Source organism: Panthera onca, chromosome B1, assembly GCF_046562875.1.
Source record: "Panthera onca isolate mPanOnc1 chromosome B1, mPanOnc1 haplotype 2, whole genome shotgun sequence".
NCBI classification, from domain to species: domain Eukaryota; kingdom Metazoa; phylum Chordata; class Mammalia; order Carnivora; family Felidae; genus Panthera; species Panthera onca.
The window spans coordinates 88,670,148-88,687,924 of NC_138342.1; the positions used below are offsets into that span (position 1 = coordinate 88,670,148).

The 17,777-nt window shown below is 33.2% G+C and overlaps 1 protein-coding gene across 4 annotated transcripts in view; it reads right to left on the reverse strand.

Moving 5' to 3' along the window:
- Positions 1–17,777, reverse strand: part of TBCK (TBC1 domain containing kinase) — a 225,352-nt gene that overhangs the window by 93,591 nt on the left and 113,984 nt on the right. For all 4 annotated transcript variants that reach the window (XM_078445834.2, XM_078445835.2, XM_078445836.2 and 1 more), the window contains one exon: positions 16,654–16,739. In XM_078445834.2, the coding sequence (XP_078301960.1) occupies positions 16,654–16,739 (86 nt within the window). The remainder of the gene's footprint in view (positions 1–16,653; positions 16,740–17,777) is intronic.

Genomic DNA, 17,777 nt, shown 5'->3' on the forward strand with positions numbered 1-17,777 from the left:
AAAGTATTTGTACTATCTGTGAAGTGATATATTATTTGAATGCAAACTGTAGAAATGTAAAGAATTATAATATAAACCAGAATTCTTAACTTCATCACTATTCACATTTTAGGTTAGATAACTTTTGCTTGGGAATGTCCTTTGCATTTTAAGATTATTGCAGCAATCCAGCCTCCACCCACCAGATGCCAGTAGCATTAACCCAGTTTTGTGAAAAATATCTCCACACATTGCCAAAAATCCTCTGGGAGGGAAAGCTGCCTATTTGAGGACCACTGTATAAATCCTAAGGAAACCAATTAAAAAACACAACTAAGTGTCACCTAACATGTCAACAAGGGAGATAAAATAAAATCATAGAAAAAATGTCCAATGAATTCAAAGAAGGCAAATAAAAAGGAAAAAGAAAAGAAAGAATTGATGGGAGAATGGAATAAAAATACCAAATGGTAGATTTAAAGGCAACCGTATCAATAATCACAAAAAAAGCAAATGGTTCTTGTGATGACTGATTTTATGTGTCACCTTGACTGACATGGGGTGTCCATTTATTAAACCTTATTCTGATTGTGTCTCTGAGAGTGTTTCTGGATGAGATCAACAGGTTGAATCAGCAGACTTGGTAAAGCAGATTACTCTTCCTTATGTGAGTGGGCCTTAGGCGATTTGTTGGAGCTCTAAATAGAACAGAAGGCAGAGTAAGGGAGAACTCACTCTCTGCCTAACTGATAGGATATAGCAGTGAACAAAACATAGTTTCAGCCTGTAAGGGGTTCATTAAGTAGATGTTCATTAAATATCCTTTCATTTCACTCCAGTTAGGTTCTTTCCTCCACTTCACCACCAAAATTGCTCTTATCTTGGTCATCAAAGACTTCCCTGTTGCTAAGTCTAATGGCCAGTTCTCACTCTCAATCCTTCTTTACCCATCATCAGGGTTTGACATAGTTAGCTACTCTTACCTTCTCAAAACATGCCCCACCCATTTGAGTTCCAAGATATCACATTCATCTAGTTTTCTTACTTTTCTGACTGTTACTCCATCTCCCTTGTTGGTTCTTCTTCATCTCCCAGACTTAACTATTGGCATGCCCTATGTCCTTGGATTTTCTATTTTTCTCCAGATGATTATGTATAAATAGTGCGAGGACTCCCATTTTTATAGCTCTATCCCAGACCTCTCCCCTGAATTGCAAACCTCCACATCCAAATGCCAGCTTGACATTTCCACTTGTATGGCTAACAGATATACATAACATGTCCCAAACTGAGCTCCTGAGACTTGTTCAAAATCTATGCCTTCAAGTATAGTCTTCCAAATCTCAGTTAAGAACAACTCTATTCTTCCAATTGCTCAGATAAAAAATTCTGGAATCATTCTTAACTCCTCTTTCTCCCACAGTGTACATTTGTCACCAGAAATCCTGCTAGCTCTACCTTTGGAACTGATCTAGAATGTAACAACTCCTTACCACCCCTACCACTAACTTTCTGATTCAAGTCCCTCTTGCCTAGATTATTACACTAGTGTATGATCAACTTTTTAAAGTTCCATCCTTGCCCCTCCTTGGGTTTCTCTTACCATAAAAACCAGAATGATCTTGTTAAAATGTTTAGATCAGAACGTGTCATTCCTCTGCTAAATAGAATCCAGTGGCTTTTCACCACTGACAATAAAAACTAAAGTCTTAACTATGTAATATATTTTGATGTAAAATTCGGTCCTCTGACTCTCATCTCCTTCCTTGTTCATTGGGCTCCAGTCACACTGGTCTCCTGGCTGTTCCTTCAACATCCCTGGCATGCTTACACCTTAGGGCTTTAGCACTTGCTGTTGCCTCTGCTTCACTGCTCTTTCCCTCAGTTCCTAAAGCCACTTATTCAAAAGCCAGTTTTTCTGTGAGGCTTTCCCTGACTCCCTTCCTGACTCTCCTTCCTTTTCTCTTCTCTTATCTTTTCCCCTCTCCTCTCCTTTCCTTCCTTCTCTCTCTCTCTCTCTCTCTCTTTTCTCTCTGTCCCTCCCTCAAGTTTTTATTTTAATTCCAATTAGTTAACAGTGTTATATTAGTTTCAGGTGTACAATATAGTGATTCAACAATTCCATAAATCACTTGGCATTCATCAGGACAAGTGTACTCGTTAAGTCCCATCACCTATTTAACCCATTCCCTTACTCCCCTCCCCTGACTACCTTATTTAAAAATTCAATTTCTTCTTCTTCTGAACACTTAACATCCATGTCCCTACTATAGTTTTTTTTTCCCCCCCCCCTCTTTGGTACTTACCACTATCCAACATATCTATTAGTGTATTTATCTTTATTATCTATTTTTTATTTTATTGTCTTTTTAAAAATTTTATCTTTTGGGGTGCCTGGGTGGCTCAGTCGGTTAAAGCGGCCGACTTTGGCTCAGGTCATGATTTCGCAGTCCGTGAGTTCGAGCCCCGCGTCGGGCTCTGTGCTGACAGCTCAGAGCCTGGAGCCTGTTTCAGATTCTGTGTCTCCCTGTTTCTGACCCTCCCCCGTTCATGCTGTCTCTCTCTGTCTCAAAAATAAATAAACGTTAAAAAAATCTTTTTATTGTCTGCCCCCCACTAGAATGTAAATTCAATGAAAGCAGAGTTTTTGTCTGTGTTTTTTTTTTTTTTTTTTTAACATATCCAGGGCCTAGGAAAATGAGCAGCACATAGTAGGCACTCAGATATTTGTTGAAAGAAAGAATAAAATATATAATGAAGATAACTGAAAGGGAGAGATTAAAAGATCCAGATATGAGATTATATACTTTCTTGAGAATTTTTCAATAAATATGAAATAATGAGAAATATGAAATAATGAGAAATAATGGATAATACATACATATATATATCCTGAATATTAAAAAGTGGGAAGTACTAAAAAAACACTATACTTAAAAATTTGAATTATATGCCTATACTTTGACAATTATGAAAAGTTATTAGAAATAAGTGAAGTGAAGCATATTCTAATATTTGAAAAGTAATAATTAATTCAAGTTGAAACATTTCTTTAATATATAACAACTTTTAGGTGCTCACTATCACCAGTTACCTCTTACCAACTAAAGTCAGGTAAATAAATAGGTAATATATTCTGTGAGATTGTAATGCCAGTTATTTATTTATTCTTTTTTCTTCCTTTTAAAATATTAACTGATAATTTAATCTTAAATAACTTCTTAGGATATTGGTACATTTTCATGTTATAGTCTGATACATGAAAAAGTATAACACAATTTTGAATCCTGGTTCGGGTTTTAATTTTTTAAAAAGCAATTAAATAATGAAATATTTTATTGAAGATATAAAAATATATATAACATTAGTCTTATTAACTTAGAGATATTATTAACTTTTCCTGATTTAAAAATGGAAACTGAGACCCAATGAAAAAAAATCAGACATGCTTTAGCTATTTTCTCTAGATCACTGAATTATTTTCCTGATTTGGCATAGTGGTAGTTGACTAAGAGTCAGCTGAGTAAATGCTGCCCCCTAGCTATATCAAAAAAGAATAGTGACATTTAGTATTTCAGGTCTTTTCAAATGACCTGCTAGTATCAAAATTACAAACATCAACAGGAAAAACAAAGGCAGGAGGATCATTAACATGATTTTGAAGGGTAGAAAATTACGGCTTAACAGGCTGTAAAAGTATACAAATATAAAAGATTTAAAAGAGGAAGTATTTCTTATAAATAAAAAGATTCTGGATGTATCTTTTGTCAAATGATTTTTTTATTTACAAATTGCATATTGTCTCTCTCCTATTGATATTTTAATTTATATTTTTACTAATTTTATGTATTATAAAAATAACTTATTTTTTATTATTTGCATTATATGTAATATAATAAAATTATTATTGTTATTATAAAAGGAAGTCCCTTCCAGTTGACTTTCTTTCTTTCTTTTTTTAATATTTGAAGTTTATTTTTGAGAGAGAGCGAGACAGAGTGTGAGAGGCAGAGGGGCAGAGAGAGAGGGAGACACAGAATCTGAAGCAGGCTCCAGGCTCTGAGCTGTCAGCACAGAGCCCAATGCAGGCCTCGAACTCAGAAACCATGAGATCATGACCTGAGCTGAAGTCAGATGCTTAACTGACTGAGCCACCCAGGCGCCCCTCTAGTTGATTTTCTTAATCTATCTTCTTATTAGCATACTATATTTTCTTTTAATCTCAAGTCAGAAGTATTTTTACATTTAAGTTACCATAAGCCACCACTGTAAAATACATTTTCACCATTAGTTTTATGTCTCACAATGATGCTCTGCTTAAGGGAAATTAATATTTAGCCACTCAAGAAAGAATGCTTGAAAATCAGCAGGTTTTTATTGTTGTTTAGCAGCAGTAGAGACTCTAAAATATTTTCTTGAAACCCTAGACTTTGTGATCTGGTAGTTATATATCTCTTTAAACCTTTAGGATAGCTGTGAAGATTAGTTAATGGATCCAAAACACCTGGCAGAGAACATATCGGACATCAGTATAGGAAACATAATGATCATTATTAAGTCCAGAAGCTTTTGTAATAAAAAAGTATTTCTAACAGCCCAAAAGTCTGGGGTCTTATGAGACTATCTAAAAAAAGATACACACATTATGGAATAAGGAGGGTAGGAGTGGAAGGTAGAGAGAAGAGAACCCTAAGCACTGGGAACTGCGTGTGTTTTACAGGTAGACTCAATAAAGATAAGGCTAAAGTATTTACACTCCTGCTGGTTCTCAGAATCAACATTCCTCAATCCCATGAAGCTACTTTTGAGCTCACAAAATTTCAAATATTCTTACATCAATTCTTTTTCTTCTACTTTCCAAATTTTACAGCATCTTATATTTTGTCTATGTCTGACTTACTATTGTCCTCTTAGCTACAGATAGTATAACAAGGCTTGCTACAAAAGAAAATTCTTTAAAGATGCTCCATAAGATTTGTATTGTTCCACTGTGCCACTCATTTTCAAAAGACTATTATCTTTTTCAACAATGAAGAAAAATGATGCCTTATGCTAAATCAGGATAAATTCAGTGGAATGGGAAAGTCAGTGGAATGGGAAAGGGTATCACATAAAAAAAATATGTAGTAAAAGCAAAAGCAGTACTAAACAACTCTCATTTAACAGTACTCCCCATCTTCTATCTTTTTAGAACTGTGGGCAAATACCTTCTGATACAGAACCTACCTTCATTTCCATAACTACCATTATGACAGAACAAGAGTGAGGAGAAAAAAATTATAAATCTATAAGATAACAGGATTCACAAAACAACTCTTTAGGATATATTAAACAGAAAACAATGTATTCTGATATTTTTGTGAACCAGTAACCTTTATTTTTTTTAAATGTTTATTTATTTTTGAGAGAGAGCACATGGGGGGGGGAGGGGCAGAAAGAGAGGGAGACAGAATCCGAAGCAGGGTCTGCACAAAGCCTGAGGTGGGGCTCCAACTCAGGAACCCTGAGATCATGACCTGAGCAAAATTCGGATGTTTAACCGACTGAACCACCCAGGTGCACCTAATTTCAGATTATTCCAGAAGAACAGAACTTTCTGTGATGAAGGAAATATTCTACAGTTGTTTTAAAAAAAGTTTTGTAAAGCCTCAAATACTTATACCCCCAATATTACATGATAAACATTACTCTTGATATATTTCTGTGTATTTATAACTAAAATTTTAAATATTTATAGCAGAACTGGATATTACACTTGCTATTTTGTGAAGTGTTATATATAATTATATTTAAACTGAAGAAAAAATAGGAGTAAAACAGAACATTTGCTACTTTATTTACCATAAGAGACAATAGTTTCTAAAGATCCAGTTAAAATTGATTAAAAAAGGAACAGGAAAACTTCAGGCTGAAGTATTACCTACTGATTATGTTTTGAAAGATTACAATATTATTACACTTATACTCTCTATCCCTTCTCTGACTTCCAATACCTCAAATTTTATTTTTTAAATTTTTTCATTTTTAAAAAATTTGTTAAATGAAATTAATTGTAAAATTGGAGTCCATACAACACCCAGGGCTCATCCCAACACAATACCTCAAGTTTTATATACTAGTTTATATTATTAAAGTTTACAACATCTAAATTCTATATTGTTACATAACTAACATAGTTGTTAAGTATTAATTCTATATTTAACTGGAGTAACTAGTTCCTTAGGTTCCTAGTTTTATTCAACTCTTTTTTGTTTGGATTTTATCATCTATATTTATTTTCGTTTCTCTAAAAGAAGCTCATGGGGGTTGTACTTCCTAAAATTCTTGGATGCTTAAGAATGCATATGCTCTATACCTAAAACCAATGGAATGTTTTGTGTCAACTATACTAAAATAATTTTGAACAATGCATGTTTGCTACATTTATGTTTGAAGGATAACTTGGTTTTTACCCAATTGCTCAGTCAACTTTTGTTCTCTTGAAATTTTATACACAATTTTCTATAAGTGTTGCTGTGAAATTTTACCTGAAATTCTCTTTGCAGTATACTGAAGTATACTTATCCTTCTCCACCTTATCCTGTATGATTTCCTGAAAACTATGTTATGTCATTGAGTGGGTTTATACTTTCATTCTAGTTTTCACTATTTTAATAAGATTATTATTAATATAATATTCTCAAATTTTTCTGGGCTTAATCAGTTCACTTTTTATCTCCTTTTGTTAATCTATATTTTTTGAGTTTTTAATTCTCTTCATTGAGCTCATTTTTATTTTATTTTTAAGTTTTTATTTAAGTCTAGTTAACATACAGTGTAATATTAGCTTCAGATGGCTCATTTTAAAAGTGAGATCATGTTGTCTGTTATTTATGTAAGATAAGAGAAGACTTTTTGTTTCTGTTTTTATAAGTGATTCTTTAATTTCTTTTCTCCTTTCTCTTTCTCTCTGTCTTTTCATTAGTTATCTTCAAATGGCTCCAACTTGCTATTAAAGAGTAAGTGTTAGTATGGTGGAGGGGCAGAAGTTAGAGAGGGCAGTTCATAACCTCCATCCAAAACTGTTACCTACATTATATCTCATTAGCCCTCAGCAATTCAAACTGTGAGGACTGATATTTCATTACTTTTAAAGAAGAAAGAATAAAGAGAAAATTTACTTATATTTTAAAAAAATAGATTAAAATTCCTTCTATCTTACAATTATATGAATCTTTTGGATCCTTTTATAAATCTATGACACACTACTGAAATGTCAGTGATCTTATTCTTCTTATATCATGAAATATTTTGTTCTTTTATCAAAGTAGGAACTCATCACTCATCAATTATTCCCAACTATGCTTAAAAAAGACAAAAGCAAAAGAAAACAGAAAAATGATGGAATCACCTAAAAGGATGGTAAAATATTAAAATAAATCATTGCTATTACCATTTTCATTTTTCCTATTGCATCATCCAAAGTATTACATCATGTTTTGAAAACATACAAAATGCATGGAGATAATATCATTATAATTTTTTTTAAGTTTTCAATGAACACAATTGAGAATTCAGAATTTCTCATTTTCCACCATTACAAAGAGAAAAAAAAAACTGATAGAGAGGATAATGTTTCACAATTATTAGACCAATCAGAAGATTTGTAGTAGTATTAGAGACTCTAGTGAAATGGTAACACTGGCTATATAGTGAAATTTCAAACTGTGAGTGCTCAGATGATGATATCTTAGATGAATTTTCTCAAACACAGGAATCAGAGTAAACAATACATTAGCCTTTCAGTGAAAAGGACCTCATTATACAATATTCTGCAACATAAATATGGATCATTCTATTTTGCTAAAAAGATATGTGAGAGCAATATTTAATTTTTAAAATATTTCTGCACCAAAATTTCATACAACTTGAGTGGGTAAATGCTGAAGATAGAGATGTGTTTACAAAATGATGGGAAGGAAAAATAATTAGAAAAAAATCATTACATTTATCAATCTAATTTGTGTTCATAATATCTAAAATGAAAATATTTTGCAATTATTAAAAAATATAACTGTTCTCCAACAAAGTTAGAGGCCTATGTTTTGTTTTCATAATTGTGTTTTAGTTATATTACTGTTTTGCAAGTAATCCATGATTGTGTTTTAAACATGCAGGTATGAGAAGAACCAGAAATAAGCTAGAATCTACTAGATTCTATATATTTTTTTGCTATGTCTTTATTCCACTCCTATAGATTATTACAAAATGACTTCAACATATAAAAATAATGAAAAAGGTCCATTGGACTCAGATGGTGACTGGTTTTCTTTCCCTTCTACACAAAAGGTTATATTAGTTATATTACTATGTTTTGCAAGTAATGAATTCCCTAATACTAAAAAAAAAGGAAAGGAGCGCCTGGGTGGCTCAGCCGGTTAAGCGTCCGACTTTGGCTCAGGTCATGATCTCACGGTTCGTGAGTTCAAGCCCCGCATCGGGCTCTGTGCTGATGGCTCAGAGCCTGGAGCCTGTTTCGGAATCTGTGTCTCCCTCTCTCTCTGACCCTCCCCTGTTCATGCTCTGTCTCTCTCTGTCTCAAAAATAAATAAACATTAACAAAAAAAAATATTAAAAAATAAAAAAATAAATTAAAAAAAAGGAAAAAGCAAATAAAAAAATAAGTATCAAATCTTTCTCTACTTTTCCTTGACTTACAAATATTTAACTGAAAAACCATAAAGTTGAAATTAGCAGTAAAATCAGTTGGACAATTTAATGGTTCTGAGATCCACAGTATCATTTAGGGAAGGATTAGGTACTTTTCAATTCCAGAGTGACTTTCAATTATTTCATTGAGTACTGAAAAACTTTTTAAATTTTTCAAACAAAATTAATTTATCTTCAGTAAAAGACTTTAACACATGTCATGTAGCTCTTTCTGGGAGATAGAAAAACACCTTAAAAATCAGGCAAATGAAAAAGGTTAATATTCAAAGTGGTGAGTGGCAATCTCATCAAGACAGATGAACAAGAAAGTCTTTTTTTTTTTTTTTAATGTTTTTAATGTTTATTTATTTCTGAGAGAGATAGACAGAGCATGAGCAGGGGAGGAGCAGAGAGAGAATGACACACAGAATCCAAAGCAGGCTCCAGGCTCTGAGATGTCAGCACAGAGCCCCACGTGGGGCTTGAACTCACTAGAGGTGAGATCATGGCCTGAGCCCAAGTCGGATGCTTAACCAACTGTCACCCAGGCACCCCCGAACAAGAAAGCATTTATTGTTATTAGTATCATGTTGCCTTTGGCAAAGTATTCACTAACTGATGCAGCAAAATAATATATCTAGTATGCTTTTAATAACATGCTTTTCTAAATGTAAATCATACTAATATAACCAAAGAAATAGGACGTAATCAGGCTCTAACACTAAGTAGAACAAGAACACCAATAATGGCTAACTCCTTAACACTGTGTAGCTGAAAGAATACTGAACAGCTTATATGTATCATTTAATCATAATAATGATCCTTTCAGGTAAGATTTGTTATAATCAACATTAACAGTAATAGGACTGTGGATAAGAAACTAACTTAAGTATTTAGCTAGTAAGTTGAAGAGTCAGGATTAGAACCCTGGCACATTTGACACCAGTGTCTGAGTGCTTTCTCTCTATACCGGTTTTCTCAAATTGTGGTCACAGACCCCTGGGGACCTTCAAGACTCTTCAGGGATCTACATATCCCAAGCTGTTTTCAAAATAATACTAGGGTATTTCTTACTCTTTAATATTTGTGTTAATGGTGCAAAGCCACAGGTAGATAAAACTTATTACAAATCAAGGTAGTGGCACTAAAGTGTAATAGTGTAATAGTCATATTATTGTGAAGGATTAAAATTAGTAATTTTAAGTATCTTTTTAAATGTTTCATGAGACAAAATAGGAAGTATGCATAAAACACTTATATTGTGTACTGAAGTGTATGGATTGTCTTGAGAAAAAGCAGTTGGGCAACAGTTTGAGCTGTGAGTCAATGCAAATGCCTTTTTTTTCCCCCCAAGAATACCATTTTTTCCCCTTGCAAGCATGACATATAAACAACTATTTTTTCTAGGCTTTCATATTAGGCAGATATTTCTCAAAAATAAATGAAGTGAGCCTCTCACTTTAAGAAAATATTCTTGAATATTTTCAGGTGAATATTAGAATTTTAGAAAACTTGTATCTGCCACTGTGAGCCTGGCAGCCTCCTAATATTTACCAATTTTTGGTTGTTGTGAGATCAATGGTTTATATATATATATATATATATATATATATATATATATATATATAATTTTTTTTAATATGAAATTTATTGTCAAATTGGTTTCCATACAACACCTAGTGCTCATCCCAACAGGTGCCCTCTTCAATACCCATCACCCACTTTCCCCATCCTTCTACCCTCCATCAACCCTCAGTTTATTCTAAGAGAAAAAAAAAAAAAAGAGAGAGGGAGGGAGCCAAACCATAAGAGACTCTTAGAAACTGAGAGATCAATGGTTATATTAATGAACATGATTTTTTTTATGTTATATAATGAAATGTTTCATAGTTGAAACATTTATTGAACCAATATTTTAAATGACCAACACAAGATATTACAAAATCACGTGTGGGTAAAAAGAGCCACTCAAAGTGCAAGATAGACTGATTGATTTGAATCGAACAGAGTATGCAAAGTTCATTGGTATGGTTTTAGATTGTATATTGCAACTAAGCTTTAAGAAACCACCATGGTCCAAAAAGGCCCTTTGCCAACTACGTGTCTATGTAAGTCCAAATTTTCTTCATACCCTTCAACCAAAACAATGATTCACAACAGACTGATTTCAAAAGCAGATATGGGACTATAGCTTTCTTCTATTATGTAGAAACTCCAAAAATATAAAATAATACCACTCCATTATTTTTTGGGAAAAAATTATTTTTCAGAAAAATATGCTATTGTGCTTAACATGTAGTAGTTTTGCTGTCATTTTTAAATAAATTAATACATAAACATATATTTTTTAAATGTTAATTTATTTTTGAGAGAGCATGAGTGAGCAGGGGAGGGGCAGAGACAGGGAGTCAGAGGATCCGAAGTAGACTCTGTGCTGACAGCAGAGAGCCCAATGCGGGGCTCAAACTCACTAACCCTGAGATCATGATCTGAGCTGAAGTCAGATGCTTAACCGACTGAGCCACCCGGGCACCCTAATACATAAATATTTTTTAAATGTCTTTAAATATTTATATATGTAACCAACATAGATTAAAAACTCTTTGATATCTTTGTTCCTTAAAGAGGTCTCAAGACCAGAAAGTTTGAAAACCGGTGTATTAACACTACACCTCCTTTCACTTGTCTTTCAACCAGTGTAAGGGTACATTAGATTGGCAACAGAGTTGGGGGAGATTCAAGTGAGGATTTACTAAATAGAGAAGCTTGCTGGATATTTAACTTGTGTGTATGTGTTCTTAGCAAGAAGGCACCAAAATATAAATTTATCATTGCCTGTGAAATTAATAAGTCTTTGATTTCTAAGATGTGGGCCATTTCTGAAAGGTAGTTAAGCTCTATTGGGAGAAAGATAGCTCAATAAGCCATTGTATTCAGCCTTAATGAATCCAAGGTCAGTAGAATAGGGCTAAAACTAATATTGTGGACATTATAGCACTAGCCACACAAAAGGACACAGGCTAGCATTTTGCAGATGGACTAGAGCAGGTCAGTGGGGACTCTTGTTACAGGAAATTCTAAATAAGGTGCACTTCCCTAATTTATCCTGTAACCACATCTTGATAAAATCTAAAAAGCTCATTACCAGCAGTCTCTGCTTTAGATTAGAATTTAAATTTCTTTCTGTAACACTAACAATATGGAGACCCAGAATAAGTGAACAGACAAAACAAATAAACAAATAAATAAATATTTCTAACAATCCTTTTACACTTTATGTTAGTATAAATTCAGTTGGATATAAATTTTGAAAAGGAAGGAGAAAATCAGTAGCTGTATAAGCATCCATTAAGACTGTATAAGCAGTTAAATGACAATGGTTTGGCTAGCATACTTGCTTATCACCGAATTTGTTAGCTTTATCTTTAGCAGTGACAGTAGGTTCAAAAGGCACATATAGGACTGAGATACAGCCCTTATCATTTCTACTAATGGCCACCTGACAACTTTTCATAATTTGCAAGCTGAATGCTATTCATAGTGTTTCAGAAAAAGTTTCCTTAAGAACGAAGAAACATACTTTCCTGTTCTCATTTCAAAGTCCTGGTATATTTTCAGAAGCAGAAACATACACCAAGAAAAAATGATAAAAATCACCCTACCCCGATTTTGCCAAATACACATTACTTACCCTATTTATATGTAAATCACGTAACCACCACGACGTACATAATCTAAGCATCACATCAGTGCACACTATTCCTAACTATTCAAGCTCCAGCAGTGCTCAATATTCAGAGTTCTGTGACCCACAGCAAATGGCAAGAAGCCAGAAATCACAATCTTTTCTGCAATGGGAGCCTGCATTTCAATGACAGAAGATTAATGAGGGCTTCTTTTGATAGGATTAGTTATTGAGCGGGCAACTCAGTTTGGGATATTATTACAAAAGTGCCCACCCTTGCCCTTGATGAACTTCACCTCTATTATTAGAGGTGCAGAAAGTCACCAAAGCAATTATTTTAAAGGTGGAAAACCGAAGACAGTAAGTCAAGGGAAAAAAAAACCCCAAAAAACAAAAATGCTGTACAAACTAATGAAAAATAACTAAAAATTAGTTTGCTAATAGAACTCCATCAATTAATAAAGAAAAATGTTAGAAAAATTCTCCATTTCAATCACACACCTTCCACCACTCTTCACTGTCAACAATCTCTACATTAAAAATATCAAATCTGTTTTCAAAATTAAATTTAAAAACAGTCTTAACATTTTGATGTTATCTACAGACTTGAGAAACAGGCCAACAAAATACAACAAAACAAAGAACAAGATAAGAGATCAAAAAACAATCTTCTGTTAACATCTTAACTTTGTTGAATACCTTTCATTTTGCTTGTTCTCTGAGACAAGAAAATAGTTGCAGAAAAGCAAATTTTCTCCAGGTTAAGCTATATTCTCTTTCCCTCATTTCTCTTTGTTTACCCCAGGATTCCCAATAGTGAAAGAACCATGCTTTGGAGGGTGTTTGGAAATATATGCAGAGTCATTTTTCAGAAATACATGCAAGCATTTAATTGTCACCATGATTAGGGGATTACTACAGGCAATCAGTGGCTGGGGGCCAGTGAGGCTCAGCATTTGCCAGGTACTAGATATTCTCATCATACAAGAAACTGTCCCTCATCCCACATGACTTATGAATATCTCCTAAGGTTAATCACAGTACATGTATAAATCCATATTATTTCATTAAAATACTAGTATTAAGGAGTTTTTGTAAGAAATTACACAAAAATGCCCCACTAAGATGGGGTCATAATAAAGAGGGAAGCATAAATCAAAGATATCATATATAAATTATTGAATTATTGAATAATTAACTCAACCCATGTAGCAGTGCATTTAACAAACACCAATGTACTCTCCACTCAGAGTTAAGATATTATTTAACAGATAATAACACTTTGTGACAACTGCTTTGGAAAGTATTAAAATAAAAAAAAATAATACATTATCAGTAGAATGGAAAGCTACTTTGTACCACCATTCCTCAATTCTAATTTTCTCTTTTTTAAATATTATGTTTTATACTTTCTGTAACTTCTGTAAAAATTCCTTCCTAGGTGTAAATAATAAATATGACACTCCATATTTAGGTCTTTTAGTCAATCTAGAACTTATTTTTACATATGGTGTGAGGTCAGCTTTGATTCCCACCTTCCCTCCATATAGTTACCCAATTGTATCAGGTCCATTTATTCAATAATCCATTCTTTTCTAAGTGATTTATAGAGGCATCTCTGTCAAAATCTATTTATGGGTGGGTCTGTTGTGTGTTTTCTGTTTTAGTAGTTTATATTAATATCACTGCATTAGTATTCTTTTGGTTAATATGTGCCTGACTTATGTTTTTTATCTCCTTTTTTGACCAATACCCTTAAATTTTTATCTCTTATAAATAGCATATAGATGGATGTTTTAAAATATCTGAACAATTCCTTTATTAGGCAATCTAATTAATTTATATTCTTTCTATGGTCTTTCTATTTTTTACAGGATTGGTTGACTTTTCTTTGCCTCCCCCCGAAATTGGTTTGAAGTTATACATTCTTTTTCTATTCTCTTAGTGATTATCATTAAAATTTTAATATGCATTCTCTACTTCTGCATTTCTTGTGAGTGGAAACACTGGCTGTCCTTTGTTCTGGATTATATTTTCCAAGGCTGTTTTCATACAAACATATTAGAAAATGTATGTATGGTTAGAAAACCAACACAAATATGCTAATGCTCCTGCTGCTTGCTGTGCTATGAGTAACAATGTTCCTTGTCTCTGACCCAGGAGTCTTGAGTTTCTTGCCACCACCCATGAAACAGTACCAGGCTCAGTTATTAGCTTTTACGTAAAGTGAAATCATATCCCAGATATGAAAAGATCACTGACTTAATATATAACGAGTATATTTATTTTCCTCTCCTATAAGGCAAAAACATTATAATACTTTTAAGCTGAGTTCTTACCTGCTCTTATCTTTGATATTATTGTTGGCTAACATTTTATTCCCATCTGGCTAAATTGACTTTATGTATAAATATTAAATAGTCATTGTTTAATTACATTTATAAACTAGTGAGGATTAGATGAGTAGTTTAAAAAGGATGGAACGGTGCTTGCACACAGTAAGTACATAATATATGTTCGCATTATTACATTTTAACAATGTTTTTTGCTCACCTTCCTCAGACCATACTCATTTAAAGTTCAATTTTCCTAATTAAAGCAAATATAAATTATATATTCTTTTTTGTGAGTCCTTTCTTAATACTGTCTATATTTATAGTATGTCTAAAACTTTCATCAGGCTTTCTTTGTAATTCCATACATATTTTTCTGCATAAATGTTTTTTGTCAATCTACAACACTGCCTGAACCAATGTCATTTTCTGCTTACTACTGAGCACAATTAGGTGCTTTCAAGAGAGGTCTTTGAAAATAATTATCCCTTCTTTTAGTCTGTGTCTTAACCATTAGTATTTTTTCCCTCAAATATTACCAACTCAGCAGTCAGCTCTTCTATAATTTCTTCATCTCCAGCCATAATATTTAATGTAGTTTTGTCTTATATCTCCCAAACGTGAAACAAGAAAGGTGGGGTTATATAAAATGAATACTTAATATGATACTATGTATACTGGTTAATTTTTTATAAGGTCTTTTATCTCCATATAATTATAGGGCTTGTCCTTATTTTGTCTATTTTATAATTTGTATATGTTCCTTTTTGGAGGACTCATTGAATAAACCATACACTCAAATAAAAGGTATTATTACTCCAGAAACCTAGAAGCAAATGACACCATAAATGTTAAGAATGGCTGCCATAGGCCTGATCACATCACAGACTTATATATAGCACAATACAAAGAGCAATGAACTAGGAGTAAGTATACCTATGTTTTAGTCTCTATTCTCCCAATGGAAGATAAACCAGACTAGGGGCAGAGGCTTGTCAAATGATGTAAGGTAAAATTTTAGTTCTGTGACTAATTAGTTTTGTTATCTTCTCAAACACTGTATTTCTTATCAACTAAATGCTGAAATTATCTGCTTCATTCGCCTTGCAGGTTTGTTTTGAGAATCAAATGAAATAATGTTTACGAAAATATTTTTAAACTTCAAAGCACTCTGCAAGAATTTATACCATAAGTATTATTGTTAACACTTTAAATACATTAGTTCAATGTGCCAATATAAACATTTTTCACCTCTAATCTTAACATCAATATACTGGTCCCTGAATATAAGCCTCAAGGGGAAATGCATGATCAGGAAACAAAGAAAGTTAAGATGGAATAAAGAGATCTCTATCTCAGAAGTTTTTTTTTTTTTTTTTTTTTTTTTTTTTGAGGTTTATAAAAACCTATGATACTCTACTCCAAAAGACTATTAAAAGAGGTTTGATTCCATGTCACACACCACAGATGAGTAATAGGTTAAGCTACACCATGGCTAAACTTTAAGAGTCACTTCTGACTTCTGGGTTGACATGGACTATTAAGAAGCTAATGAAGTAAGCCAAAATCTGGCAAAGCTTCTTAGGTTAATATATGAAGAAAAACACAGAAGCAGCTACTTAAAAACTCACTGAAGTTCAAATTTCCTACTTCTTCAAAAGCAGCCTGAATATCATAAAATCCAAGTGAAAACCCTCACGGCAGTTTAATACAACACTCACACTAAAGGATTTTTCAAGACAACGTGATAGTGCCAAAAAAAAAATAAGATACTTTCCCTTTACTTAAAGTGAGAATATGGAAGGTAATCACCGAAACTTTACAACAGAAGGCTGCAATTAGTAGCAGTACTTAGTTTAGACATAAGGACTTCTTATGACAACACAACTTTAAAAACAGTACTCTTCTGTGCTACCAATTTCTGCTTTATTTTTTACCTCATGTTCTATTAATGTACCAAGTACTTACATCTGGAATAAATCCAATCTCATTGAGATGATTGCTCAGCTCTGGATCGTGGAAAGCAATCATCTGAGAGAACACAGTCAGATACTCTGAAATGACAATATAAAACAATCATCATTTTTACACAATATTTCAAAGACACTAAATTCATATAAATTACAGCTTTATTTACATTTTGAATGATATTTAAATTCTCTAGGAAGAAAATATACTTTAATAGGTAATTTTGTTTTATTACTTTAATCACTTCCTGCTAATTATTAAACATACCAAAAAGCTATGGCACAACTTATTTTCTGCCTTCTAAACTATCAGTTCATTTCTTGAATCATAGATTATACATAATGTCTTCCTATTAAATTCAACATACATTTTTCTCTAGCAATATTAAATCTGTCTTGATTTATTGTATATTCACGAAGTGGAAGAGATACTTAAATAAGGACCAACACTTAAAAAACATTTTTTTTTTTTATTTTAGAGGGAGAGAGAGAGAGCATGAGTGGGGTAGAGGGGCAGAGGGAGAGAGAGAGAGAGAGCATGAGTGCAGTAGAGAGGTAGGGGGAGACAGGGAGAATATCAAGCAGGCTCTACAATCAGTGCAGAGTCTGACATGGAACTCCATCCCATGACCCTGGAATCATGACCTGAGCTGAAATCAGGACTCAGATGCTCAACCCACTGAGTCACCAAGGTGCCCCAAGAACAACACTTTATAAGCAATCACGAGTAGAATAATTATGCTTCAAATCTGTTTATATATACAGATATAGGCATTTGTTCCAGTTCTAAATTATTTCCATCTAAGGCTCCATATTTGCCATATTTAGGAATAAGAATTAACAAATGTTAATCAGAAAATAGGCACACAGGGGGCACCTGGGTGGCTCAGCAGGTTAACCTTCAGACTCTTCATTTTGGTTCAGGTCGTGATCTTGTGGTTCATGGGAAACAACCCCACATCAGGCTCAGCAGTGACAGTGTAGAGCCTGCTTGGGATTCTCTCCCTCTCTCTGTGCCCCTCCCCCACTCTCTCTCTCAAAATAAATAAATAAATATACATAAAAAAACCAGGCACACAGTAGGCAATTAAAAATACTGTTGTTGATTTTAATCCTATTGTAATT